General features: G+C 38.9%; 2 protein-coding genes, 1 non-coding gene and 3 pseudogenes across 5 annotated transcripts; 4 read left to right on the top strand and 2 right to left on the bottom strand.

Annotated features, from left to right (window-relative positions):
* The first annotated feature begins 5731 nt into the window (after nt 1–5731).
* LOC148933950 (putative late blight resistance protein homolog R1A-3) lies at nt 5732–10387 on the top strand (annotated as a pseudogene). The gene is made up of 2 exons (XR_016128681.1): nt 5732–5837; nt 5993–10387. The product of XR_016128681.1 is annotated as a putative late blight resistance protein homolog R1A-3 (transcript).
* On the bottom strand, nt 9146–11154 carry LOC125218192 (cytochrome P450 71A8-like). The gene is made up of 2 exons (XM_048119816.2): nt 10242–11154; nt 9146–9843 (listed from the first exon to the last, which is right to left on the bottom strand). Exons 1-2 carry the CDS (start codon nt 11139–11141, stop codon nt 9235–9237), a joined length of 1509 nt encoding a protein of 502 aa, XP_047975773.2. The 5' UTR covers nt 11142–11154; the 3' UTR covers nt 9146–9234.
* A 1026-nt stretch (nt 11155–12180) lies between these two features.
* Nucleotides 12181–15188, bottom strand: LOC125220548 (serine--tRNA ligase-like). Its single transcript, XM_089062148.1, has 9 exons — nt 15009–15188; nt 14316–14377; nt 13941–14102; nt 13773–13878; nt 13378–13571; nt 13101–13204; nt 12834–13017; nt 12540–12719; nt 12181–12421 (listed from the first exon to the last, which is right to left on the bottom strand). The coding sequence occupies exons 1-9, from the start codon at nt 15139–15141 to the stop codon at nt 12254–12256; spliced, it is 1293 nt and encodes a 430-aa protein (XP_088918274.1). The 5' UTR covers nt 15142–15188; the 3' UTR covers nt 12181–12253.
* Nucleotides 15189–16651: 1463 nt separating this feature from the next.
* Nucleotides 16652–16724, top strand: TRNAA-AGC (transfer RNA alanine (anticodon AGC)). The gene has a single exon. It is a non-coding gene; the product is annotated as a tRNA-Ala (tRNA).
* Nucleotides 16725–17230: 506 nt separating this feature from the next.
* On the top strand, nt 17231–19187 carry LOC125217751 (aldehyde oxidase GLOX pseudogene; annotated as a pseudogene).
* A 3608-nt stretch (nt 19188–22795) lies between these two features.
* Nucleotides 22796–26267, top strand: LOC125221800 (indole-3-glycerol phosphate synthase, chloroplastic-like; annotated as a pseudogene). The gene is made up of 10 exons (XR_016129054.1): nt 22796–23101; nt 23487–23747; nt 23814–23990; nt 24600–24675; nt 24774–24818; nt 24918–25082; nt 25397–25475; nt 25554–25636; nt 25725–25793; nt 25886–26267. The product of XR_016129054.1 is annotated as an indole-3-glycerol phosphate synthase, chloroplastic-like (transcript).
* The last annotated feature ends 1047 nt before the right edge of the window (nt 26268–27314 follow it).

The following is a 27314-nucleotide window of genomic DNA, read 5'->3' on the forward strand; positions in this document are numbered from 1 at the left end:
TTCACCAACATTCGGGTGTCGTTGGTCGTTGGCTTTCTCAAGTACGTATTCTTGAATGCTCTGATGACTGCCCGACTGAATCTAGCCAGGAACTCTCGTCCAATGTGCTCACTTTGTTGGGTTACAAACCCATCCCACATCGGATGAGTGAGGAAAGTTGGAAGGTGTACATAATTCCTAATTCCTATCCAACCCCAATTAGTTTGAGGCCTTTTGGGAGTGAACCAAAAATAAATCCGTTTAGGCTTGACCCAAAGCGGACAATATCAAACTAATGTTGCAGTCGACGATCCTAACAAGTGGTATCAGAGCCAAGGTTGGCTATGGGTCGGACCTGGATAAGCCCCAGTTAGGGTCGGGCCTGAAAGACTCGGGTTAGAGTTGGGCCCAGGATGACCTAGGGGTCAGGGCTAGAACGACCCATGTTTGTGTCAAATGCGTCCTCGATGTGGTCTCAATTTGAGGGAGGTTTGTTGGGTTACAAACCCATCCCACATCGGATGAGTGAGGGAAGTTGGAAGGTGTATATAATTCTTGTCCAACCCCAATTAGTTTGAAGCCTTTTGGGAGTGACCCAAAAACAAATCCGTGTGGGCTTGGCCCAAAGCGGACAATATCGAACCAATGTTGCAGTCGACGATCCTAACAAGTGGCGCGTGCGGTAGGGGAAAGCAAAATCATGAAAGTAGGTGGTAACACCGAACCACGTAATTCTGTGTTTGTGTTTTGTGTTGTAATTCTTAGATCTTTGAATAATATTCCGATTATCTTTCTCAGTGGACGTAGGTGGTAACACCGAACCACGTAATTCGTTGTCTCCTTTCGATTCTTGTTCATTTGCCGGTTCAATTTGTCGATCGGAACCAACAATCTGAAACTCGATTTCAGATCGAGATTAGATGAGATCCCTATGACCTTCCATCAACCCCCTTATTTGGTCGATCAATATTGAGAAGTCAGCTTCTGCCAGATGTATGAGAGATGATCACAATGACGGACAAATGTTGAGTTGGTATTTACTATATGATTGTAAAATGAGATTTTGGGCTTTACGTACTAGACAATATTTTGTGAGTTATAATGAGATTTCGGAGTTCGAATACTTCATTTGACAATATTTTGTGAATTATAAATCGATAATCGAGTTGCAATGACATTTTAGAGTTTGAATATATTACACTATATTTGAGTTAAAAATGAGATTATCTGAGTTACAATTGGATTTTGGGGTTCTTAGCATATGTAATGGGGGAGAGGGGGTGCAACTCCGTAGGGATGCCAATTGGTGGGTCAATATCATCCCTACACTAACTCTAAACGTTCGAGATTTGGGAAACTTCCAACATGATTAAATAGTTTTAAATCATGTTTTAAAATGTAATAATTTTGAATTATAAATTTCTAACTTAGTATCTATTTATATTAATAATAAAAAACGAACATAAATGAATATTAAATATTAAATGGAAGGTTAAGTTTTTTGTATAGTTATTTCATTATTTATATTACAAAAACCAGAAAAGTCGAAATAGTTGTCTAACAAGACCGAACAACATATATTTGTTGCACTTAGGTCAACCCCTCGGATCAGTCCGTCCTGTTTCAAAACTAACAGCCTTCATGTTGGTAAATTTTCAATGAAAATGGTTTTATCATACGAAATCTAACTAGTAAGAATTTATTCAAGTTTAATAAGTTTTGTTTCAAAACTTTAGCTCTCTTGGAAAAGAAATAAATATGGAATATTTTAAATATATGTAATAAAAAAATTCAGAAGAAGCTCAGATTATTGGTACATCCAAATTTGCATGTGGTATTAATTATTGACATGATCACTAATTAATAGTGATGTTAGTCAAGTGAAACCCGTGAGCTGACACAAATAGACTGGTAAATTTAAAGGGTTTGGACTAAAAAAAATTCTATAACGTAAAAAATCTCCAACTCGATTAATTTAACCCGTAGTTTTTGGTTTTATGCAATTATTACTATTATAAAATCTCGAACTCGATTAACCCGTAGTTTTGGTTTTATGCAATTATTATATTGTTGGAACATAGAAATTTGAAATAATGGTGAACTAAATTAGATAGTAGTAGTAGTAGTAATATATGATAAGATAAGAATACAATAATCATATCTTTTGTCTCTTGAAACGACCCTGTCCAGGAGCAGCAGTCGTTGAGGAGCCAGTTTTAGAGCAAGAAGAGTCAGGGGAGGAGGGACTGGACGACCTTACATACTTGGCCTTTTTTGGGTTGATGGGTTGTGTTACTGATTGTGAAGAGGCTGGGGAGGCGTTGGGCGAAGCGTTGTCGAAGCTCGAGGGCATGGTGAATTCGGTGAATTCATTATTTGCGGAGGGTTTGTTTACTGATGGTGAAGAGTCTGCGGGATCAAAGAGTGATGCTGGCACAGTTAATGTCCGCTCGCTCTGGGACGTGTTACCTACAATGTCAATGGGCACGGAGGTAGACTCGGTGTCGGTGGTGGAGTCACTGTCTGTGGAGCTATAGTCAGCGGTGTTGTCTGACATGTTGGAGTGAGGGTCCGCACGGGGTGTTACTGGTGGGATAGCCATAGTGACAAAGAAGCAGGGTAAGAGTAAGAATTTAATGGTCAAACATGTTGACAGGTGGTGTGTCCAACCAATTATTATTATATTTGAAAAAGAAAACGTTAAAATTGAGAGGTCATAATCGTACTGTTAGCTAAAAAAGAAATAAAAACATCCACATACTTACTTACATACCCTTATACAAAATTCACATTTCTTATTAACTGGGTATACTATTACTTTTTCATTCATTATTCAACGCTCACAAAAGCATGCCAATCTTCCTTAATATCCATTCATAATTCTTAATTCTTACTACTATCATTTAGTATATTTTTATATACATAGCATATAATTTCAATTACTTATATATCTTAAATTCATACGTGAATATTCATAAGTGGGTCATATGCCTTAATTTTACACTCAGTTCCGCATTTCACATACTACTCTTTTTTGGCATTACAAACTCTTTTGGTCGTAGGTATAAGAACAAACAAGTTGTTATCATGTCAACCTGATATCAATCTAACTAATAAGTTCAAACCTGAACCTGACTCGTCAAGGACACTCTCAATTTGAAAACAAACATGACCCGATACCTTCAACCTTGAACACCACCGCACACAAACTAATTCATTAGCGACATGGTTCTGTTCAGGTTGACAACATGATAACGTCATGAACTTGACATGACACAGCAACCACACAATAACAACACGAAAACTATTGAAGCACCATTTCCATGATTAATTTAAATGATGATCTTATGATTAGTGATCTCATACTTACAACCGAGGCAGCCGGAATGAGAGGTTGCTTGACTGGAGATGGCGTTGGTTAAGGAAGACTCCGACGGTATAGACTATGGTTTCCGACTTTGACTTTTGGGATCATATATGGTGTACGAGTCTATTCAGTATAGATTTATATAGTATCATTATCTCTTTTACATAATATATATACACAATATCCTTCGTAAATCGTAATATCGTTTTCTCTTACATAAATACCATTTTCTTTTTTTTTAAACTATTATATTGTCTTTCTTAACATCGTAGAAAATAATATTTTGAGGTTAAGAAAATATTATTGTGATGTAATGAAGAATATTGTCAATAATATTTTGATTGACCAATTAATGACTAGAATTTATCGTCTAAGATGGTGTTTTTAATCCAATAATAACTAGAATTTAGATAATAAAAATTATACTCTAAAGGCCTAAACCAATAAATGACGAATAAGTCTAAAGATCTAACAGCTTTTAATAATGGCACGTGGATTTTCGATGATGATATTGTGATATGAATAATAACCTGCATGCGGCAAATGTTCTGTGTTTTGTCAATTCAATGCATTTTGGTCCAACGCATTTCACTTTTTTCATGTTTTTTTTTATCATTATAACTTCTCGATTGCGTTCCTTATTTATGTTGAATTCAAGTATTTTTATATAGGAGGGAACACTCATCTCCAATATCCAAATTATTCTCATTTGACAACTACATTATCAATTATTTGCTTTTTTCTTTTCTTAAATTGTGAGTGAAGGAATGATGAAAACTGAATTTTACCTCTAGCGTCTCCAAAAAGGCCATTGTTTTTCTATTTCTAAATTTTATCTTCTCATTTTGATGTACTATAGTTTTTCCACATCGAGTAAAGTTCTATCTCATGTGCCAAACTAAAATTTTTACTTATTTTTTGCTGATATACTTCCGAAATTGTACAACACTTATGGAAGGAAAATATAATATAAAGCCTATAGGAAAAAAAAAATTTGGACTTTGACATAACATAAAAAATTATCTGACCTCTTTCGGCTTACTCAAACTGGCTCAACTCATAAAGAATAAAAAACATGGAATATCAAAGTCCAAACTATCGCAAATGATATTTTTAAAATTAAAAAACGACATGTTACAACCGGCAAACGCCAAAGTCTATAGACTATTTTTATACTCTCCGCCCGTGAAATGTTGTCCAGTTTTTCCATTTCGGTTCGTCCTTAAAATATTGTCCACTTTGCTTTTTGTCCATTTTTAGTAAATGGATCCTATTTTCCACAAATTCATAATACTCACATTCTATTATAAAACTAATATATAAATGTGGGGCTTACATTCCACTAACTATTTTAAAACACTTTTATTCATATTTTTTAAAACTCGTATCAAGTCAAACATATACAATATTTTGCGGACGGAGGGAGTAGTTCACTCGAGAAATGGATAAGTTTGATAAAGGAGAAAAAAAGCATAAAGCTGTAAAGAAAGGAGAAGAACAATAAAAAGCATGAAAAAAAAGAGGCCAGGAGATTAAGGAAAGGTGGATGTTGGAAAAAGAAACGAGAGAGGAGAAAAAGTCAAAAAGGGTAAAGTGAAGGTGGGGGAAAAAAGTTGTTAAGAGAAAGAGCAAGGAACACAAAAAATTGAGATAAATGGAAAATAGATGAAGAAATTTGCACTTTATCAACAAGTTGCACTATAAATTTCAGTTCAAAGGAACAGGGAAATAAAAGAGTTACTCCCTCCATCCCAGCTAAGACGACACATTGCTTAGCCAGCACGAGATTTTATTGGTTAAAGTGTTTAATTAGAGAGAAAAGGTGGATGTGAATATTAAAGTAGAGAGATAAATAATTTAATAGGAGTGAGAAAAAGTGGTTGAGTGTATTAATTGGAGAGAGAAAGTTTCTAAAAAAGGAAATGTGTCATCTTAGTTGGGACAAACCGACGGAGGGAGTAATTCTTTATTAGTAAATCAGTAGCATTGATATCAATGTCATGAGTAATGGCCCTGGGGCATTTAACATCCACCTAAAAGTTGAATAATAGTGAAGTCAGTCTCCCCTGCATTTCCACCACTCTTTCTTCGTATTCTTATCTTCACTTTCTGCTACCTGAAAAATTTGTATCTTACCGGGAAAAAACAATTATTTTAATGGCGGCTTATGCAGCTCTGGTTTCTCTTATGCAGATTTTCCATCAGATCGGGCATCATCCTTCGCCTCCGATTTCTATGGACAAAAAACAAGTTGAATCTCTGACAGAAATTGTTATGTTTTTGCAGGAATTTCTCGAAGGTTATAAGTCTCTTTATGCTGAGAGGGATCAAGCAGATCCGTTGGAGATGTGCATTGCTGATGCGGCTTATGCGGCAGAAGATGTAATCGAATCTCACATTGTGGAACAACTTCGTCCTGGTGGCTTAGTCTTGTACGAGGCTTTGAGGAATGTGATAGAAGGCATGGATTCGGTCGTTGCAGTCAAAGAAGGTATGCTGCTGAGACAAGTCTCAGATATCTCGATATCTGCAGCAGGCATAGACTTGTATAAGACTCTGGAGTATTTGATACAAGACATTCAATTGGTAGAAAAAAGTGTGACAAAACACATGGATTTGATCTTCACACTCAAATATCATCTGCAGAGACAAGTCTCAGATTCTACAGACTTGTATAAGACCGGTAAAGGTGATACAACACATGGATTTTATCAAGAATGAAGTGATGGAGATTTTTGCATTCAAAGATCAGCTACAAAGACAGGTCTTGGCATTTGCTGGTACCCTAGCATATGCAGTGCACGGGACTCGGGTGGAGCATTTCATAGAACACGTGGATTTGTTCAAGAATGAAGTAATGGAGATTTTTGCATTTAAAGATCAGCTGCAGCATGGACAAGTACTCTCGCCATCTGCTAATTCCTCAACATATGCAGAGACTCGGGCATATTTCAGAAAAGACATGGATTTGGATTTGATCAAGAAAGACAGGATGAAGATCATTGCAATCAAAGATAAGCTAGGGATACAAGTCTCAGCCTCTTCTGATTCCTCAACATCTACGTACTTTTATGAGATTTTGCAAAAGGTGATAGAAGACATGGATTTAATCAAGAAAAAAGTGATGGAGATCGTTCCACTCAAAGATCATAGACAAGTATCTGGTGGTTCCTCAAAATCTTCTTTCTCTAGGCTGAACAGCACAACCATGGTGGGCTTTGATGATGTCATGATTCAACTCATCGAGAAGCTCATTTACGGACAATCCGGTCGCCAAGTCATCCCAATCGTAGGAATGGGAGGAATTGGTAAGACTACTCTTGCCACAAATGTTTATGCACATCCATCTATAGGTGACCATTTTGATATATGTGCTTGGGTTACCATTTCTCAACAATTTAGCTTAAAAGAATTTCTTGGTGAAATTCTTTCTCAAGCTAATAAACAAAGGTTGAGTGAAATGAGAAAAGATGAAATAGGACTATCACTCCACAAATGTTTATCACATAGAAGATATCTAATAGTGTTGGATGATATGTGGAGTATTGAGGCATGGGAGAAGATACAACTCTATTTTCCCGACAATGGTAATGGTAGTCGGATAATTGTGACAACTAGGCTATCAAATTTGGGTTCCCAATTGAATAACTATTATAGCCTTGAAATGGAATTTATGAATGAAGAAAGTAGTTGGAACATGTTCAGCAAAATTGTGTTTGGGGGGAAAGTTGTCCTTTAGAATTGGAAAAAATTGGAAAAAAGATTGTGGAGAGTTGCAGAGGACTTCAATTATCAATTGTTGTGATGGGAGGTCTTTTGGAAAAACTGGAACGGACCACAGAATGTTGGGAATCTATTAGGGGAAGCATAAATTCACTAGTGAATTCGGAGGATGATATGCATTGCTTGAAAATCCTGAAGTTGAGCTACAACCATTTGCCAGTTTATCTTAAGCCGTGCTTTGTACATATGGGAATGTTTGAGGAGGATAGTAAAATTCGAGTCTCAACACTCATCAAGCTATGGGTTTCTGAAGGATTTGTAAAACCAGTGAATGGCAAAAGTTTGGAAGAAATAGTTAAAGAGTACTTAGATGAACTGGTTGCGAGGCGAGAAATCTAATTCTTGTTCACGAGTTTGGGAGAACTGGAAGCATGAAGTCCTTGAAAATCCACGATTTGTTGAGAGACCTTTGCTTGAGAGAAGCTGAAAAGGAGAGGTTTTATCATGTGGTCGGGCAACATAATCCTCTAGGCACGTCTAGCAAACGTCGTGTATTTATTCCGAGAAGCACATCAGAGAATGAAGTCCTTGATGCCATGAGATCTACATCACATGTGCGTTCCTATATAAGTGATTATGAAAGAGTTCAATTGTTGCCTAATTTAAGATTGTTGAGGACATTGCGAGCATACAACAGATATTTCCATCCAAAAAGACATGAGTATTCCCTGAGAGAATTGATCGAGTTGGTTAATTTGAGGTTTCTTGTTGTTTGTCATAAAAAAGGTTCCCAACTTACTTCTTCAATCAATCTCCTCTGGAGTCTACAGACATTAATTGTTGATTCTGAAGATAACACTATTTATGCACCAGTTGAAATTTGGAGCATGTCCCAACTTAGGCATGTTCATTTCTATGTTTATAACTGGAGCAGCTATGGAGCATTTTATCTCCCAGATCCTCCGAGTGACAACATTGTGATCATGGAGAATCTACAGACACTCAAAGGAGTAAGAAATTTCAAGTGTGATGAGATGATGCTTCGCAGAATTCCCAATATGAAGAAATTGGGACTATTTTTCACCATACATGAGGGAATTGATTCTGGTGATGACTATTGTTTCCACAACATCGAACGTCTGCAAAAGCTTGAATCTCTCAGCTGCAAAGGCCATGATAGGAGTGCTTTGTTGCAAAAGCTTACCTTTCCACGCTCTCTTAAGAGTCTGAATCTTGGAATGTCTAGAAATAGCAGAATGGAAGAAATAGTGGAAAAGGTAAGTACATTACCCCTTCTTCAAAAGTTCAAGTTGCATGGTGGAGATTTCACAACAGGCAAATGGAAAACAATGGAAGGGCACTTCCCCAATCTTAAATATTTGTCAATTGAATTTTGCTTGGGTTTGGAACGGTGGACGACGGAGAGCTCCCACTTCCCATGCCTCGAGCACCTTAGTCTTTGCAAAGTATATTTGAAGGAGTTCCCCGCAGAACTTGGTGAAATTCCGACACTGAAATCCGTGACAATGTATCATTGCAGTGAAGAGTCAGTGATAAGTGCGAAGAGAATGGTTGAGGAACAAGAGGAATTACAAGGAGAAGAAGAAATATCTTTTAAAGTTTCCATTATCCTCAGCCAGTACTACGATGACGACGGTTTTCTGATGACCTTAGCAAATCGCAACTTTAAAGTTGAAATAGAGTGACTCGTGATATCCTTTGATTGTCAATATATAATAATTTAGATGTCCATTTGTCTTTGCATTATATACTCCCTCCGTTCCATAGTAGTAGAGTCATTTTGTCATTTTGGTACGTTCCATAGTAGTAGAGTCATTTCCTTTTTTAGTAAAAGTCAACACATTTTTCCACACCTACTTTACTCTCTCTTACTTTATTCTCTCTACATCTCTCTACCTTTTTCATTTCCTACTTTATTCTTCATTACTTTAACTCACCAAATACAACTTTTTCTTAATCTCCGTGCCGAAAAGAAATGCCTCCACTACTATGGAACGGAGGGAGTACTAAACAAGATTATTTAGTGCTAATTCTTTATTATATCTATGCGTCACATATATAAACAGCACATACTTAAACAACACATTACAAATATGGTGTAAGCAAACAAATCAAAACACACTCTTATCATATAGTCTACTCATTTATTTGCTCAGAGAAGCAACTGCAATAAGAGGAATATCTCTATGGACAGTAATCCCCGGTCTCTCACTCATGTCCAAATTTTCCCCTTGACCTCCATTGCCCAATTTCCAGTCAAACTTTTGCACTAGAGAAGCTAACACAAACTCAATTGTAGCCACAGCAAATGCAGCTCCAGGGCAGGCCCTTCTACCCATCCCAAACGGGACGAGCTCGAAATGCAAGCCCTTGAAGTCTATTGAAGAGTTCAAGAATCTCTCGGGCTTAAACACCTCTGGTTCGTTCCATGAGACGCTGTCTCTCCCTATAGCCCACGCGTTGATCATCACCACAGTTCCGGCTGCCACGTCGTATCCTTTGATCTTCACATCTTTGCTTGCTACTCTTGGTACTAGCAACGGGACGGGTGGGTGATAGCGAAGTGTTTCTTTGATCACGGCTTTCAGATAATGCATTCTTTCTAAGTCATACTCTGTTATGTTTGAGCTGTCTTTGGCTATCTCTCTTACTTCATTTTGAAGTTTTTGCATAACGGTAGGGTTTCGCAAGAGTTCTGACATGGCCCATTCCAGAAACACCGAGGTAGTATCTGTTCCGGCTGCAAATACATCCTGCAAAATCAATAGAATTTCAAAAAGAGACTTACATGATAAAAATGAGTATTTGCTTGTAAATTTTGAACTTCCGCTAAATTTTGGCTTTTCATAGCAACTTTAAATTTCGCGTATAAATTACCGAACTGCCGATTTGACAGACTATACGATAGAGTGATAGTGGAACGAGTAAGAGAAAGGGAAGAAAAGGCAGTGGAATGAGTGTTAATGGATTGTGGGGTCCACCTTTAGAATGATGTGTACGATTAGTATTGGTTGAAAACTTTTCTTTTTGAACTTTGTCTATTTTCCTAGCGTACCAAAATGGCAAAATTTGTCTATTTTTCGCGGAGGACGTAGAATACTAAATATATTGAAAAGGGAGAAACGAAAAAGATTGAGTAAGAAAAACTCACCAAAAGTATTGCTTTGATGCTCTCTCTATCATCAACCTTGACTTCACCACTGCTATCCCTGTAAATTCCAAGCAAAATATCAAGAAAATTATCTCCTTCCTTCCCCTCCAAAAGCCCTTCTCTATCATCCAACCGCTCACGCATCACTCCCTCCAAAAACCCATCCATTTCCCGAGCAACCCTATCGACCTTCCCATCAAAACCACTAACACGATCCATCCAGCTAAGCCAAGGCAGGAATTCCCCGGCTCGAACCGCCCCGATCACCTCCGACAACTCTCCCACAAGCTCAAGAAACTTCCTCCCACTTTCCGAATCTCGGTATTTCCTTCCAAAGGCCGATCTACAAATACCATCGTTAGTGAACTCCGAAAACATCTCACTCAAATTCACCGGCCCCGAACATTCCAGAATCCTCTTCACCAAAAGGGCCGTTTCTTCTTCCCTTATCAAGCGGTAAGACTGGACCCTTCTGCCACTCAGCAGCTGCAGCATGAGCACGCTCTTCGCTCTCCGCCAGTACTCACCGTAAGGCGCGAAAGCGACGTCCCTTCCGTTGTAGGAGAGTCTCTGGCTTACCTTGTTGAGGGGGCGGCTGGCGAAGACGAGGTCGTGGGTTTTTGTGATCTCGCGGGCTGCGTCGGCTGAGGAGGCGACGAGGACGGGGGCGGGGCCGAAGTGGAGGAGCATGATCGGGCCGTGTTTTCGGGCTAAGGAGTGGAGGTTTTTGTGGGGTAAGGAGCCGAGTTGGTGGAGGTTTCCGATTAGTGGGAGTTTGGGGGGTGATGGCGGTGGATTCTTGTTTGTGTGTGGCTTTGGGGAAAGATTCTTGATTGTTATCCATAGCAAGAATAGGAAGATGAGAGATGGGAGTATGAATTGGATTTGAGTTTCATCCATTTTGTAGTTGCATGAGCATGTTTTTGGATTCAATGTAATGAGGTTATATATAGACTATAATACTCCTTCCGTCCCACATAATTCGTCTCAGTTTTTCATTTTGGTCCGTCCCACATAATTTGTCTCATTTCACTTTTACCATTTTTGGTAGTGGACCTCATATTTCACTAACTCATTTCTACTCACATTTTATTATAAAACTAATACTTTAAAAATAGGACCCACATCCCATCAACTTTTTCAACCCACTTTTCATTACAATTCTTAAAACTCGTGCCCGGTCAAAGTGACCCAAATTATCCGGGAGGGGGTAGTAGCTTGGAATTCTAATTTAGGGCTATTGATTGAGGAGGTGAACAAACAGCATAAGTTGCGTAATACTAGTATATATCCTTATCGCATTTACAATGATTATCAGAAGAATTTTAATTAAATTTACTAACAAAATTATATGAATTTCTATAAAAAGAAATTCGTTGGATGATGGAATAAATTTTATCTCTATTTTTAATAATAGGAAGAGCCTTCTTTTAGAACATTTGGTTTCAATTATGTCCTTATTTTTAGAAATAAGGTAAGAGTCCTATTGTTTTGTGCTTCTCCTATTGTTTTGTGCTTCTTGTTTATATTCGTTCATGTCTAGATTCATACAGTATCATAATTTTGTTGCAATCACAATTGCGGTCAAGAAATCATCATATCATTTGCTTCTAGAGTCTTAATTCTCTAAAATTCCATTCGCTACCATAGAATTTAGCTTCTAGAATCAAAATTGAAGCCTTTAACGCCAAATCCATATTTGGCACCATAAAATATTTGAATTTGGAATTGAATCACAATTCCAGTTCCTCTCAATTCCGTAATTGGTGGTGCACTATGATACTTGGTAGTTTAGTGTTCACGTGAAAAAAATTGCATGCTATTAGCATTATGGATAGCACGAGAATGCCTTTTCTTTCCAAATTTTTTGTCTTGCCATTAATTATTCTAGTCTCCAAAAAACATCAAAGATGAGCTATAAAAAAAAAAACAAAGGATATCAACAACAAAGCTAGTTTTTGCATAACTTAAGTAAGAATAAATGGAAGTGCAAGGGCTAGGCAGAAGCTTTCCTAGACATGTTTAAAAGGAATGAAGGATTGCCCAAACATGAATGGTCGAAGAGCCTCTGGTATCTCAACCCCGTCCTCCTTTTGGTTGTTCTCGAGGATGGCGCACATGGTCCTCTGAATCGCTGTCAAGGTCGAGTTTAACATGTGGACGTACTCTTCAGACTTGCCCTGCAACAGCACAATTGAGTCAATATCTTTACCAGTGATTCGGTTCCCAATCACGAATCGACATAGCTATATAGATTTAGACCATAACACAAGAAGCACAAATCAGTAGGACTCTTACCTTTTTCTGTCCAAATCGTATATTTAATCTCCTCGACTGATAGTCAGTGCAATTTGAACAGGAAACAAGTTCTCTATATGTTTTCGATGCTGGAAACCACCCTTCCAAGTCGTACTTTTTTGCAGCAGCGTCATTCAGAGCACCAGAGACGATAGATACAACTTGATAGGGAATATTTAGCTGCAAGTTCAATTACAAGCATGCAACTTAAGGGAAAATCTTAAAATTGACAAATTTGTTATGTTAATGCTATGCAATGGCATAGTCTCAATCAAAAGGGGGCAAAACATATACCAGCTGGTAAAAATCCTCTGAATTTTTGAGCATTTCTTCATGCATTTCCCCTGAATCATTTCCATTTGGACTAGTAATACAGAACTGTTCAACCTTTTCAAATTGGTGAACACGGAAAAGTCCTGAAGTATCGATACCATGCGAGCCAGCTTCTGTCCTGAAGCAGGTAGAAAATCCTGCATATCTAAAAGAAACCATAACGCCCATCAAACATAAATAAAAATACCAGAGAAGGTGGAAGGTTTTGAAATAGTATAGATCTCAGACCTCAAAGGCAGTTGGGTAGGATGAATCCGATCGTCCATATGATACCCACAAAGCGGCTGTTCGGAAGTAGCTATCAGATATTTGTCTTCTCCTTCTCCAGTAACCTGTTAGACACACAAAAGCCAAGATGTTTAAGCATGCAAAGTTCAGGTGCACAATATATTGCACAGGACTGTATCATTTTAATGTGGTATCTTCTCTCTAAAGTTAAAGACTGTATTAAGGTACAAACTCTGAACAATCATTTTAAGCTATTCGACAATTAAAAAAAGGTTACCTTGTAAAGCTGATCATCAAATTCGGCCAACTGGGCAGACTTTTCCATAATACCTTTCCGCATGAAGAAAGGAGGCTCCAACAACATGTATCCCCTATTCTTCAAAAAATAAAGACCAAAGTTGCTTAGAGCTTTGTTAAGCAATACTCCATCCCCTTTGAGATAGTAACCTCTGTTTCCCGCAACATTTGAACCTGCGAATGTCGAAACCCACTTTATATCAATAAACTAGTTATTGCTATGAGTATAATAATTGAAAAGAAGCCAAGGCTAATAAAATTTGACAAAATATGAAATTTACTAGCTTGTCCTGCTATGCCAAGCACAAAGCAGCTGCCATTTTACTTGCACAATTTCTTAAACATTAGTTTTACTTTTCAATTTCAAGTGAACACCTTTCTCCAAATCTGCAATTCCAAGAAGTTTAACAAGCTCGACATGATTCTTCAGGTTTGGCTCCATCCTCTTCTCTCCCCATGACCGTATAACAACATTATTGGCCTGAAAAATGTCACGATTTATTGAAAAGATTATCCAAGAAGGCAAGAAGTCCTCGAACTCACTTCATTATTGTCAACCGGAACAGAATCATGCACTAGGTTTCCAATGCTTCCTAATTTAAGCCGTAATGCTGTTTCGGCCTCCTTCACCTCGGCCACCTTCTGTGCAATCAGTTCTCTGTTTTCATCTAAACTGCCTTTAAATTCATTTACATCTCCTCCGGACTTGCAATTAAACAAAAAGGAAACATATACAACTCAGTTACATCATTGTTTAGACTTTAATAAGTTCTTTTTCACTTTTGCAACATTCAAAGGAAACAATGCAACTAGAAAGCCATCCCAATCTGATATTGGTTGGCATTTTCTCTTCTTTTTTCTTTTTTTGCATATTTTAGATGATTGCAAAATCACAATAAACTTAAACAGGAAACTCACGATTTTGATCTGGTTGCTCATCTTGTTCCTACAAGCATTCAAACCATCCAACTCAAATTGGCCTACATCACCATTAATTAAGTTTAATAAAATCCACAAAAAGACTAGTAACGTATACTCCCTCCATTTCTTCATAGTTGAGTCATTTTTCAATTTAGGGAAGTTTCTTCAGAGTTGAGTCATTTCCATATATGGTAATTTTTTTCTCTCTCTTACTTTACTCTCTCTTACTTTTTTCTCTCTACTTTATTCACTTTATACTTTATTCTCTCTATTTTTTTCTCTTTCTTACTCCCTCCGTTCCTTCATAGTTGAGTCATTTTTCCATTTCGGGAAGTTCCCTCATAGTTGAGTTATTTCCATATATAGTAACTTTTTCCCCTTTCTTACTTTACTCTCCATTACTTTATTCTTTCTACTTTATTAACTTTTTACTTTATTCTCTCGACTTTTTTCTCTTTCTTGCTTGTTTTATCTATTTATATTTAACACACTCAACATTCATTTTTTAAACTCTGCGTCGAAAAGTTCCGCCTCAACTATGAGGGAACGGAGGGAGTACTTCTTTTATCTATTTATTTAACACACCCAACATTTCTTTTTAAAACTCCGTGCCGAAAAGTTTCGCCTCAACTATGAAGAAACAGAGGGAGTATAAAATTAAAATGAGATAAACAAGGAGTAGAAACTGACGCTTCCTCCAAGCTTTGTCAAGCTCAATAACCTCATCAACAATTTCAACATTTGCGAAACGACGGCGCTGAGACTCACTTATTTTCTCAGGATCCCCGCCCTTCTCATCGCGAAATAGATTAAGGTCCAACATCTTTTAGTCTTCCCTGATATGCAATTTCCACGCCCAAGCGTGAAGAGGCTGTATAGCGAATTATGGTATACCAAAGTTTATGGAATAATTTTAATACTACCGAGCGACGGCGGGCTGCGAGGCGTTAATCGTGATCGTGGTGGTGATATTTTGAGTTTGACTCCACTGTCTATTGTTTTTATTGTATATATATAACTGAAGAATAAAGGAATAAATTTGTGAAATTCACGCTATAATCTTAATCAAAACACCTGAACCTTTTTATACTAATTTATGGAATTGATTTTCCATATCAACCCATTTTCAAAACTTTGCCCTCAAGTCATTGCTATAATTATACTACTCCAATTAAAATTTCAAAATTTAGTCAAAACTTTGCCCTCAAGTCATTGCTATAATTATACCAATTAAAATTTCAAAATTTAGTTTGATCGGTCAATCATCAAAACTTTGCCCTCTAGTCATTGCTATAATTATTTGCTTAGAGGAGCGATTAATTGATGACTAATCATTTAATTGTTAACTACAACTAATTTAAGATCATATGATTTTGGAAATCTCGTGGTTTACAATTTGTAATGTGTAATTTCGTTTTTCATTTTTTAATATTAAAATAATAATAGCAACTATCAAATTTAGGGTGTAGAAATATAATGTCAATACAGTGTATGAAATACATCAAAACAAATACATGACAATGTCTACAAATTCATATTGACATTGTACAAGCATAGTATTGACATATTATGTGTTGTATATTGTTATAAAGCTGTTAACAAAATTTATGAAAATTTTTGAATTTTTTTCAAATTTTGACATCGGAACATATGCAAGGGAGATTTCGTTAGAATCCTTATGAAATTACCTTTAATTTGATATATGTTATGCGAAAAAATAATTTAAATCGAGAAAGTTATATGCGTTTTAAAGTTATGGAATATTTTTCAATAGTTAGTTACAACTAATTTGTTGTAAATTGACCTTAATAACCTTATTAACATTTTTTTTATCGTATTGACATTCTGTAGCTAATGATCTAGGCCATTGATTTGAATATCTAATATCTACTCCCTCTGTCCCATTAGAAATGAAACGTTTGTTTTTTACACATGTTTTGAAAAAATAATAATAAATAGTTAAAGTGGAGAAAAAATTAAGTAAAAAAGAGAATAATATAAAGGGGACTCTCCTCTACATTATTCTCTCTCTTACTTTATTTTTTCACCACTTTAGTTATTTATTATAATTTTTCCAAAATAAGTGCGCAAAAGTAAACGTTGCATTTTAAATGAGACGGAGGGAGTATTATTTAATTGTAATTAGCAATTAAGTATTGAGTTAGCAATACAACACTCTCCGGTTCGTTTATATGTCACGTGGTCAAATACATACCATGTATTGGATTCAATAATAATTTTATTTAGAGAATATACCATATTAACCACATTGTATCCGGAATTCTTTTTCCTGATGTTTTCAATAAGGTTCCAGGGTAAGCAAACCAATTGTTGGGGATGTAGCTCAGATGGTAGAGCGCTCGCTTAGCATGCGAGAGGTACGAGGATCGATACCCCGCATCTCCATCTTATTTGATACTCCCTCTGTCCCGCTTTAGGAGTGTCGGACACATGTTTATTGTAGTGGAGGTTGAGACCCACTTTTAACACTTTTTTGTTAGTTGTAGTGGATATAGAGACTCACTTTTAACACTTTGTAGGCATTTTTTATTAATTCATCTTAATCGGGACTCCTAAAACGGGACGTCCAAAATTGATCAATCGGGACTCCTAAAGCGGGACGGAAGGAGGAATATATGTAAGTTAAATTTTGCATGTATACAAATTAACGGTACATGTAACGCAAATATCTTATACAGAAACTCAAGCGTTGAATTTAGTAGGAGTATATAAAAAATCAACATACACAATATAAAAGTTTCGGTTTGATGGATGATTATTTCCAGGAGGCTACCTTTGTATGAGTTTCCCTGGGCCAAAATTAAAGCGGGATTTCACCATGCACCATCATAATCCTCTTGCGCCACGAACATTGCATGATCCGAAAATTTCCCACTATATAACTCCCCCCACCATCAAATTACAAAGTAAAAAAGCCTAATCCATCATGGAAGAATTGTACAAAGCAGCATTAGCCATTGCCTATCTGCTGCTCCACAGTTCCTACATCGCCGGAGCAGCGTTGCTCGCCGCCTCGCCCTCACCCTCCCCCACCGCCTTGTCCTCCGCCTCCGTGGCCAGCCCGCCTGGCCAATGGAAGCTTCTCCGAAACAACACCGGAGTGGTGGCCATGCACATGGCCCTCACCCACTACAACACCGTCCTCATGTTCGACCAGACCAGCTCCGGCCCCTCCAACTACCACCTCCGCCACCGCTACGACGGCCGCCGCTGCCAGAGGGACCGCCAGGATTTGCTCGACCCCTCGTGCTACGCCCACTCGGTCGAGTATAGCATTTCCACCAACACCATCCGGCCCCTCTTCATCCAGCCCGACCCCTGGGCCTCGTCCGGCTCGTTCTTGAGCAATGGCACGTTGCTCGAGACCGGCGGATTCGGGCTCGGCGCAAAGCGGGTCCGCTACTTCAGGCCGTGTAAAAACGGCAACTGCGATTGGACCCAGGGCCGGAAGCATCTCTCTGCACAGAGATGGTATGCTTCCAGCCTCAGGCTACCTGACCACGACGACCGCGTGGTCGTCGTGGGCGGTTACAACGTGACCTCCTATGAATTCATACCCAAGAGACACCCAAATGAGGTAAGTTTCAACCTACCATTCTTGAAAAAGACTTATGATAGCAGTGAAGGAGGCAACAACATGTACCCAATTCTACACCTCTCTCCAGATGGCCATTTATTCATCTTCGCCAACACCGACTCGATCCTCTTCAACTACAAACGCAACCAAGTAGTGAAATCATTCCCTCGAATCCCGGGGAAAGGCTCGCGGACTTATCCGAGCTCGGGTTCGTCAGTGCTCCTCCCGCTCGACCTCAACGACCACTTTATAAAAGCAGAGGTCATGATATGCGGGGGAGCGGCCGCAGGGGCAGTCCCCGCGGCCGCACGAGGCCAGTTCCTCAGAGGCCTGGGCTCGTGCGGCCGGATGACCATCACCGGCAACAACCACAGGTGGAAGATGGAAACCATGCCCGCCGCTAGGCTGATGCACAACATGATCATCCTCCCAAACGGCAACGTTTTGATCATCAACGGCGTCGAGAGCGGCAGCGCCGGCACGAACAGCGCTGCCCGCCCGGCGCTTCACCCGTACCTATACAAGCCGAAGAAGCGGCTCGGCCTCCGTTTCTCTCTGTTAAGGCCGTCGAAGGTCGCGAGGATGTATCACTCCTCGGCAGTTCTTTTACCCAGCGGGAAGGTTCTCGTCGGCGGCAGCAACCCGAACAGCCGCTACGCCTTCCAGAACGTGGCGCACCCGACCGAGCTCCGGCTGCAGGCGTTCACGCCGCCGAACATGGAGGCGGCGTTCGACGACAGGAGGCCGAGCAACGTAACGGTGGAGCAGGACGGGGGAGTGGTGTACGGCGCGACGTTTACGGTGAGTTTTATGATGAGGAAGAAGGCGTGGCACTCGGCGCACGACGTCGTTTTCACGGCCTATGTGTCGCCGTTCAACACGCATTCGCTCTCCATGGATCAGAGGCTGCTGGTGCTGAGGGCGGAGAAGGTTACGGTGGACACGGCTAAGGGTATGGTGGGGAAGCGGTTGGTGAGTGCGGTGGTGGAAGCTCCGGCTTCGGCTATGGTGGCGCCGGCTGGTTATTATATGATCAGTGTTATTTATAATGGGATTCCGAGTGAATCTCAGTGGGTTAGGTTCATGCACAAGTGAGAGAAGAAGAGCAACACGCACTAAATAAATCCTTATGATCGATAGTTTTCCTTTTTTTACCTTTTTTTTTTAATGTTATACGGTTGAAGATTATCACATGTCCAACTTTGCTCATTTAGTTGGACCTTATCTAATATGTAATGTTTTTCTCAATATGTAATGTTTTTCTATTTCTATTGTTGGGGATTCTACTTGAAGTGTCTCATGTCATATTTTAGTCAGTAGTAGTTTTTATTTTAATTACCTATTTGGATTTAGAAAATAGAAATCGTGGGATAGGATACAATGAAGGTCATGGTCGATGTTGTATATCGTCTTTAGTTGAAGAAGCCTTTTATGTCTTTTTTAAGTTATGTGTCAAGTTTGATCCGTTTTATCAGTGCTGGTAATACCCGAGATAAAATTGAGGAACACCCGAAAAATAAAAGAGGTGATGCCAAAGATGGCGCCGCAGGCGACCTACGTCCTGATAGAGAATAGGTAATATGGATATGACCGATGTCAACCACTATTAAAACGCAAATCTCCTTGCTAAGCATGCCAACAAATACTTATATAAATGAACTCATAAACATTGCATAAAATCCCCACATGTTAACATCAACGCTTCTGTATTTGAGTATTTTGGAGATTTTAACCCAAAAATCTCTGAAGGGATTGGAGGTGAGAAATGGTGATGTGGGTGCCGCACTTAGGACGGATACACAACTTCTATGTGATGGACGGCACGTCAAGAGACTGAATTTAAGAGCATCCACAACGCTGCGCGATGCGGTCTCGGTCTCGTCTCGAGACGAGATGCCATCGAGACAGCGTTGCGGCTCCCGTCTCGTCTTGACGCCCGACGCGTCCCGGCGAGGCCAGCCTCGAGCTGGCGAGACACGCGCCCGGCGCCACGTGGCGCGCGCGGGCGGCTGGCGTGACGCCCACTCGCCGACCCGCGAGTGGGCGTCGGATTTATGACGTCATAATTCAATTATTTTTTTTAAAAAATCAGATTTTTCGAAAAAAAAATTTTTTAAAAAAAAACGGTAATATGACCGTTGAACGGTCATATTTTTAATTTTTTTTTTATATTCTATATATACTCTTCTCCATTCTCCATTTTACACACAAACACACATCTATTATCTCATCTCTCTTTCTTTCCTCTCCAATCACTTCTACAAAATCATTCCTTTATTTTTTTCTTCTCCCAAATTTAATCAATTATGGATCCATTTGAGCAAATGCGTCGAATAATGGAAGAATCGCTAGAAGAAGATCGACGTAGGGAAGAGGAAGCCGTCGCGCCTCCTAGGAGACGCCGGACATACATCCATCGTAACCGGGAGGAAGCCGCCGCAAGGTTGGAACGTGATTACTTCAGTCCGAACCCGGTGTGGGGAGATATCTACTTCCGTCGCCGTTTCCGTATGTCACGCTCGCTATTTTTGCATATCGCGAGTACATTGGCGGCACGGGAAGAGTTCTTCAGAGAAGGGTTCGACGCTGTTGTCCGTCCTAGCCACACGACGCTCCAGAAATGTACTGCGGCGATCCGTCAGCTTGCTACTGGACAAACGGCGGATGCGTTCGACGAATACCTGCACGTTGGAGAATCCACTGGGCGACTTTGTTTGTTGAACTTCTGCAAAGGCGTCCGGGCAGCCTTCACCGCCGAATTTCTGAAGAAGCCAACCACCGCAGATTGTCAGTTTCTGCTCCGTCTTCACGAACAAGTGCACGGATTCCCCGGGATGCTCGGGAGTGTCGATTGCATGCATTGGCAATGGAAGAATTGCCCTGTGGCTTTGAGGGGGTCATACACGAGCGGCCACAAAGGCACCACCCCACCATTATACTTGAGGCCGTCGCCGACTACCGGCTATGGATTTGGCATGCGTATTTCGAGGTCCCCGGCTCGAACAACGACGTCAACGTGCTCAACAACTCCGACCTCTTCGCTGAAGTTCTGAATGGTAAAGCGCCGGCCATCAACTCCATCGCTAACAATCGCCAGTATAAAATGGGGTACTATCTTGCCGAAGGCATCTATCCGAAGTGGCCAACCTTCGTGAAGACGTTCAACAGGCCTGTGGACGAAAAGCAGTCTCTTTTTGCGCAGAAGCAAGAGTCTGCTCGCAAGGATGTGGAGAGAGCGTTCGGGGTTCTCCAAGCTCGATGGAACATTATCAAAGCCCCGACTCGACAGTGGTTTATGGAGAATATGGTCGACATCATGTATACATGCATAATCTTGCACAACATGATTGTCGCCGACGAAGGACCTGAGGCGGGAAATTGGTTCGACCCTGAAACCCCGGGAAGCTCAACCGCAAGTAGTCCGCCTCGAACGGGAGTGCATCCGTCTTTGCAAGAGCGGTTGTCTATTCGGGCAAGGACACGTGATTCTACCGCCCACGCCCAACTCCAGGAGGATCTAATGGAGCACATTTGGGCAAAATTTGGCAACAGTTAGATGATCGTCACTAGAGAACTCCTTCTTCTACTTCTTTGCCTCCATTTTTTTTATTTGAATTTAAGTGTGCAATTTGTAATTTCTAGTTTTTTAATTATGTCTTTTTTATTTTTTTAGGTATTTAAATTGTAATTTTATTTTATTTATAATGAAGTGTGTTTTTTATTAATTGAATTTGTTGGAATTAAAAATAAAAAATGAAATTGAATGAATAGTTAAGAGATGGTTAAGAGATGGAGGGATGCAGGTGTTGTCTCTTAGTTAAGAGATGAACTGAAAAGTACAGTAGGGCCCATGAATAGTGAAGAGATGAGACAGTTAAAAGACGGATAAGAGACAGCATTGCGGATGACCTAATGAATTTTTATAGAACTTGTATGTAAATGTGGAATCAGGCACCCCCACCTATATTCGCCCTTGTGTATTTAGATTCCTAGGTAGGGTTGTTGAATAAAGAAAGATGGTACCGTCTATGAAATAATATCTCAATTTGCTATTTTGGAATATCTATAGTTTAAAGTTTACTTTTATTTTATTTTATTTTAAGTAGTGGATTGTACGGTCCATTAAATTCTTACACCACATTTTACTATAAAGTTAATGCATATAACTTTTTCTTCATTTCCTTTACATTTTTTAAAACTCATCTGAGCCAAAAATACGTTTATATATCGCGAACGGAATGTAAGGTATTATCCGAAAAAGAAAGAGAAGTTTTGGTGGGGGTGATTGGTAAATATTACCACTATGATCATTTTTATAAAATGATCATAAATACAAATAAAATTTTCTAATTCTAATTCTAAAAATTTAAATAAGGGTAAACAGTCATTTAAATCACAAGTTTGGTCAAAATTTGGTTTATCACACAAAGTTTGAAATGCTAATCAAATCACGGAGTTTGAAATTTCTAGTTTATCGCGTGAGTTGAATTTTAGGTGGAATCTTTATTGGCGTGGATTGAGATTTAAATCACGAAAAACATGCATGTATAATCCAAAGTGTAGTTACAAGGAGCTTGATCTTAAAGTTAAATTGAGATTTCAAGATGATTTCAACGTAGAGATGCAAAGATTCCACCTAAAAATCAATACATGGGATAAACTAAAAAATTAAAACTTCATAATTTGATTACCAAAATTCAAACTCTATTAGACATACCAGATTTTGACCAAAACTTCGACTTATCCTAACAATTCAAATTACTGTGTGAATGAATTCAATCGTCGGTTTTTTTTTATAAATAATGTGAAAAACGTTTTTTTTTTTTAAAATAATTTTGTCAAAGCAAAATCTGATACCCCACCTCACGTGTTCCCAATCGCCACTCCTCAGTCCTCCGATCATACTGTTCCTCTACAGCCCGCCGCCGCCGTTATCTCCGGCTAACTTGCAACCCTAACTTCTGGTGTAAGCGTTTGATATATACTTGACTCACCTAAATTAATGGAAGGTCTGTATGTGTTACACTCAAGAGCAAATTCCTCCGCCTTATTTTCAGCTCAAAAATCTCATGCTCTTCAGCTCTTAAATCCCATACCCCAAAAGATCACATATTTAAGGTCTATGCCGCAAACCCACAAGCTGAATCACTCTTCTCACAAGCAACTTTCGATTAAAGCTCAAATGGTAAAATTGTACTAGGAATTTTCTCTTTCCTTTTTCCGTTGAATTAAGTTGCTATTCTTGTCTGTTAGTCATTTTGGAGTTTGTGGGATTTGATGGGTCTGCTTTGATAGTTGAAAGTTGCAAGCTTTATTGGATTTCCGTGTAATTGCAGTACTTTTGTATTTTTGGATTTGAATGAAGGGCAATATATTTTTAATTGAAGAAAATATTTTCAGAGGTATTTTCGTTGATTGTTTGATATTTACAATGATGTTGTCATTGTTTGTCTAAAATTAACTGCAAAAGCTAGAAATTTTGGAGTGGTATTTCAATAGAATATGTTGCATAGGGGCATGAGATCTCACTATGAGTTTCTTGAGGTAAACTAAGGTTCTTGTTATGCCAGGTTGAAATAAATGTTGGATTGGCTACAATGTCTGATCCTACAATTTCTAATGAAGATTTGCTCAAAATTAAAGAGTGGGAAATTGGGATGTTGCAAGGTGAACTTGCTGCCAGTCAAGGAATAAGTATCAGGAGACGACCTCCAAGTGGACCGCCTCCTCACTACGTAGGCCCTTTTGAATTTCACCTGCAAAACACGGAAAAGACTCCTTTTAACATTCTTGAAGAAATTATATGGTACAAGGATGTGGAAGTCTCTGAGGTACTTTTATCTTTGGGAATGTGTAGAGTTTGTCGCTTCTGTGAATTCATTAGTCATTGAATGTAGATGAAGGAGAGGAAGCCGCTTTCAGTGTTGAAAAAGTTGTTGGATAATGCTCCGCCTGTTAGAGATTTTGTTGGAGCTCTTAAAGCTGCAAATTCGCGGACTGGGGTTCCTGGTTTAATTGCTGAAGTTAAGAAGGCCTCTCCTAGTCGAGGGGTTATGAGAGAATATTTTGATCCTGTAAGTCGTCCGTTTCTTCTTCCTATTATATACCGCTTCACGCTCATCAATAATGTGCCATGCCAACATGAAATGTGACAAATTTAGTAATTACACTTTTCTGCTACATGTGACAACCACTTAAAGAATTTATGATACCGGTACTGTTAAAGTTAGTAGTGATTGTGATTTTCTAATTTCTCTCGACGCGAATGTATACGATTTAGTTAGCAGATATTTCAGACCGTTCCCAGAGTAGGTAATGTAAGCATCAAGAATTCAAGTATTGAGTTTTTATAGCAGGTCTTTTGACCAACTAGATGTCGAATTTTTAATTCATCCTTAGCTCCTAGTTCAACAAATACATCCCTGACCTCATCCTCTTCTTAACTCTTAAGAATGGCATCTACCAAATCCATTGCAGATTAACAGAAGAAAAAAAATTGGAATAGTATACAGATTTGATCTAAAGAAACATATTTTAAAATTCATTTCCCAGTTTGATTTCCTTTGCTATTACTGAAGGTGAAAACACTCTCTACAACAAATTCTCAAATCTCTTTCGACTATACTGCATGGATACTAGTCAAATGTTACAATGTACCAACTATTTCATGGTTTTCATGACAGGTTCTGATTGCTAAAGCCTATGAAAAAGGTGGAGCAGCTTGCCTTAGTGTTTTTGACAGATGAGAAGTTTTTCCAGGTTTTGCCTGACTCTATCTTTCTGTTGGTTTGCCACAAGATATGTGTCCGTTTACATGATTCTCATCGAGAAGGTATTTATTGTTGGGACTAATATAGGGAAGCTTTGAGAACTTGGAGGCAATAAGGAATTCCGGGGTTCAGGTATTTCTGATCCATGGTGTTTTTTCTGTTGGATATAATAAAGAACTCAACATTATCTTCCCTATATCACTGATGAATTCTTAAAATCTCTCAATTTAGTGCCCTCTGTTGTGTAAAGAGTTTGTAATAGATGCTTGGCAAATCTACTATGCTCGAGTTAAAGGTGCAGATGCGGTTCTGTTGATTGCTGCTGTTTTACCCGATTTAGAAATCAAGTACATGGTTAAGATATGCAAGTTGCTAGGCTTAGCCGCACTTGTGGAGGTTCGTTCTTCTTTCCCTTTTTAAAATCCTCATGTATCAACTTGCAATGGTTTCCCAGCTCTCTTGTCTTATGTTATTTTTAGGGTGAGCACAATATTGGGGATCCGAATACCCGAACCAAACCAAACAAAAATATTGAATCAAGTTTTGATTTACTGGATTTTCAGTTTGGTTGGTTTAGAATCTTTGTTACATTTTGGGAATATTTGGTTCAGATTTTTTAATTGCAAATTCGTTTCCGTTTTGGCAAAAATCCGAACCTAAATCTGAATACTCACTCTATTTGTTCTCTGTTTTGGTCCTCCATGTTCTAGGTACACAACGAGAGAGAGATGGATCGTGTTTTAGCATTAGAGGGCATTGAACTAGTTGGCATCAATAACCGTGACCTAGGTATTTCCCTCACAAGCATTATTCAAAGTTCTACTGTTCAGCTCTAGCTTAAAATTTGGTCACTTCTACTCTTCTCAGGAACATTCAAGGTTGATATTAGCAACACTAAGAAACTTCTAGAAGGCGAGCGTGGAGAAAGGATACGACAGAGAGGAATTATTGTAAGTATTTCGTGTGATGGTTTTATCCCACCAGTTTTTCTCAGTTCACTATGAGTGCTAACTTTTCAATGCATGCGAAAATCTTCAGGTAGTTGGGGAATCAGGACTTTTTACTCCCGCTGACATTGCTTACGTGCAAGGAGCCGGTGTAAAAGCAGTATGTGTTGCTTAAAACAGTTGAACTCAAAAAATATGCACCCTTGAATAAGCGCGCATTGATGTGTTTTCCTTTGTCTTTATCTTCAACAGGTACTGGTTGGTGAATCGATAGTTAAACAGAATGACCCTACTGCTGGAATAGCTTGTCTGTTTGGTAAAAATATCGCTTCGTGATTGTATTAGCTAGCTTTTGTGATGCTGCTGCTGGTGAGGTATGAAAATTTTGTTAACTTAGCAGTCACAGCTGTAGAAGATCATGGAGGAAAGCCAGAAAAGGTGGCAGTCACAGCTGTAGAAGATCATGGAGAAAAGCCAGAAAAGGGAGTATCAATAATAGAACAAAATCAGGGATCATAGAGTGATCTCAGGGATTGCCTCAAATTTAATTTATTTCCTTTCCATAGTTTCCTTTTTATTCCTTGTACAAACGTTCTGAGATCTCTATTTAAAGAGAGTCACATCAGTAATAACATCATCATTTTAACACAGCAAAAAATATATTGCATACCTCTTTTCTTGCTTTTCCTTTATGGTATCAGCGCATAGGTTTTCCTAGGCCTGATTTTTTTTTCCGCCGCTCATTATCCGAGCAATGGGTGAAACAGAGGGAACCATTGTTACTAGGGCTGATAGTTCGGTCATCGGTTAGTCGGTTAACCGATGACCGAACCGAACACCTCGGTTCTCGGTTAACCGAGAACCGCTCCATTCGCCCAATTTCGGTTATCGGTCATATTCGGTTCCAATCTGCTCGGTTATCGGTTCTAACCGATAACCGATCGGTTAACCGAATAGTCAATTATAGAACCGATTAAGGAGTATTAAATTATGTTTACTTTTATTTTTATTATTAAAAAAAATATAAACTTAGCAGAGAAAATAAACGGAGCCCTAACTTGTCTTACTGTCTTGTAATTTCAAAAGCGGCTTGGCGCTCCTCCTTCAATCTTCGCGGCGACTCCTCTTCCCCACGAGTCCACGACCAGCGGCGCTCCGGCGGTTTCCGTCAAGCCCGGTCAGCGGTCAGTATTAATTTTGGATTTTTAGTTGGTTTTTATCCAATTTTGTGAAGCTTTTGTGAGGAATTTTCAATTTATGTTTTGAATTTGATTCTGGGACAGTGGGATTATCATCAATTCATCATCGTATAAATTTATCATTCTGAAGATTGTAGTATAGATTAATACAGTATAAATTGTAGTATAAAATCTGGACATCATCATCGTCATTATTTGGTTTTTTCAACAATTCTCCATCTGTGATGGATGGTTTCTTCATAAACAATGTTAAATTGTTTGTCTATGGTGGCATAGTTGTAGTAATATTTAATTTGTTAAGTTTCTTTGTAAAATTGTAATTTTATAACACAATTTGTGACAACCATTTTCATATCATCGTTTTAGTGAAACTGTGGTTTCTGAAATTGAGATGCTGTGGTTTCTCTATGGCTTGTGGCATTCCTCTGGTTTAGACTTTTAGTAGTACAATCTATGCTACCAAAAACCCATGTTCCAGTTAG

Source organism: Salvia hispanica, chromosome 1, assembly GCF_029641045.1.
Source record: "Salvia hispanica isolate PSC_SH4W2 chromosome 1, Shi_PSC_v1, whole genome shotgun sequence".
Classification (NCBI taxonomy): Eukaryota; Viridiplantae; Streptophyta; class Magnoliopsida; order Lamiales; family Lamiaceae; genus Salvia; species Salvia hispanica.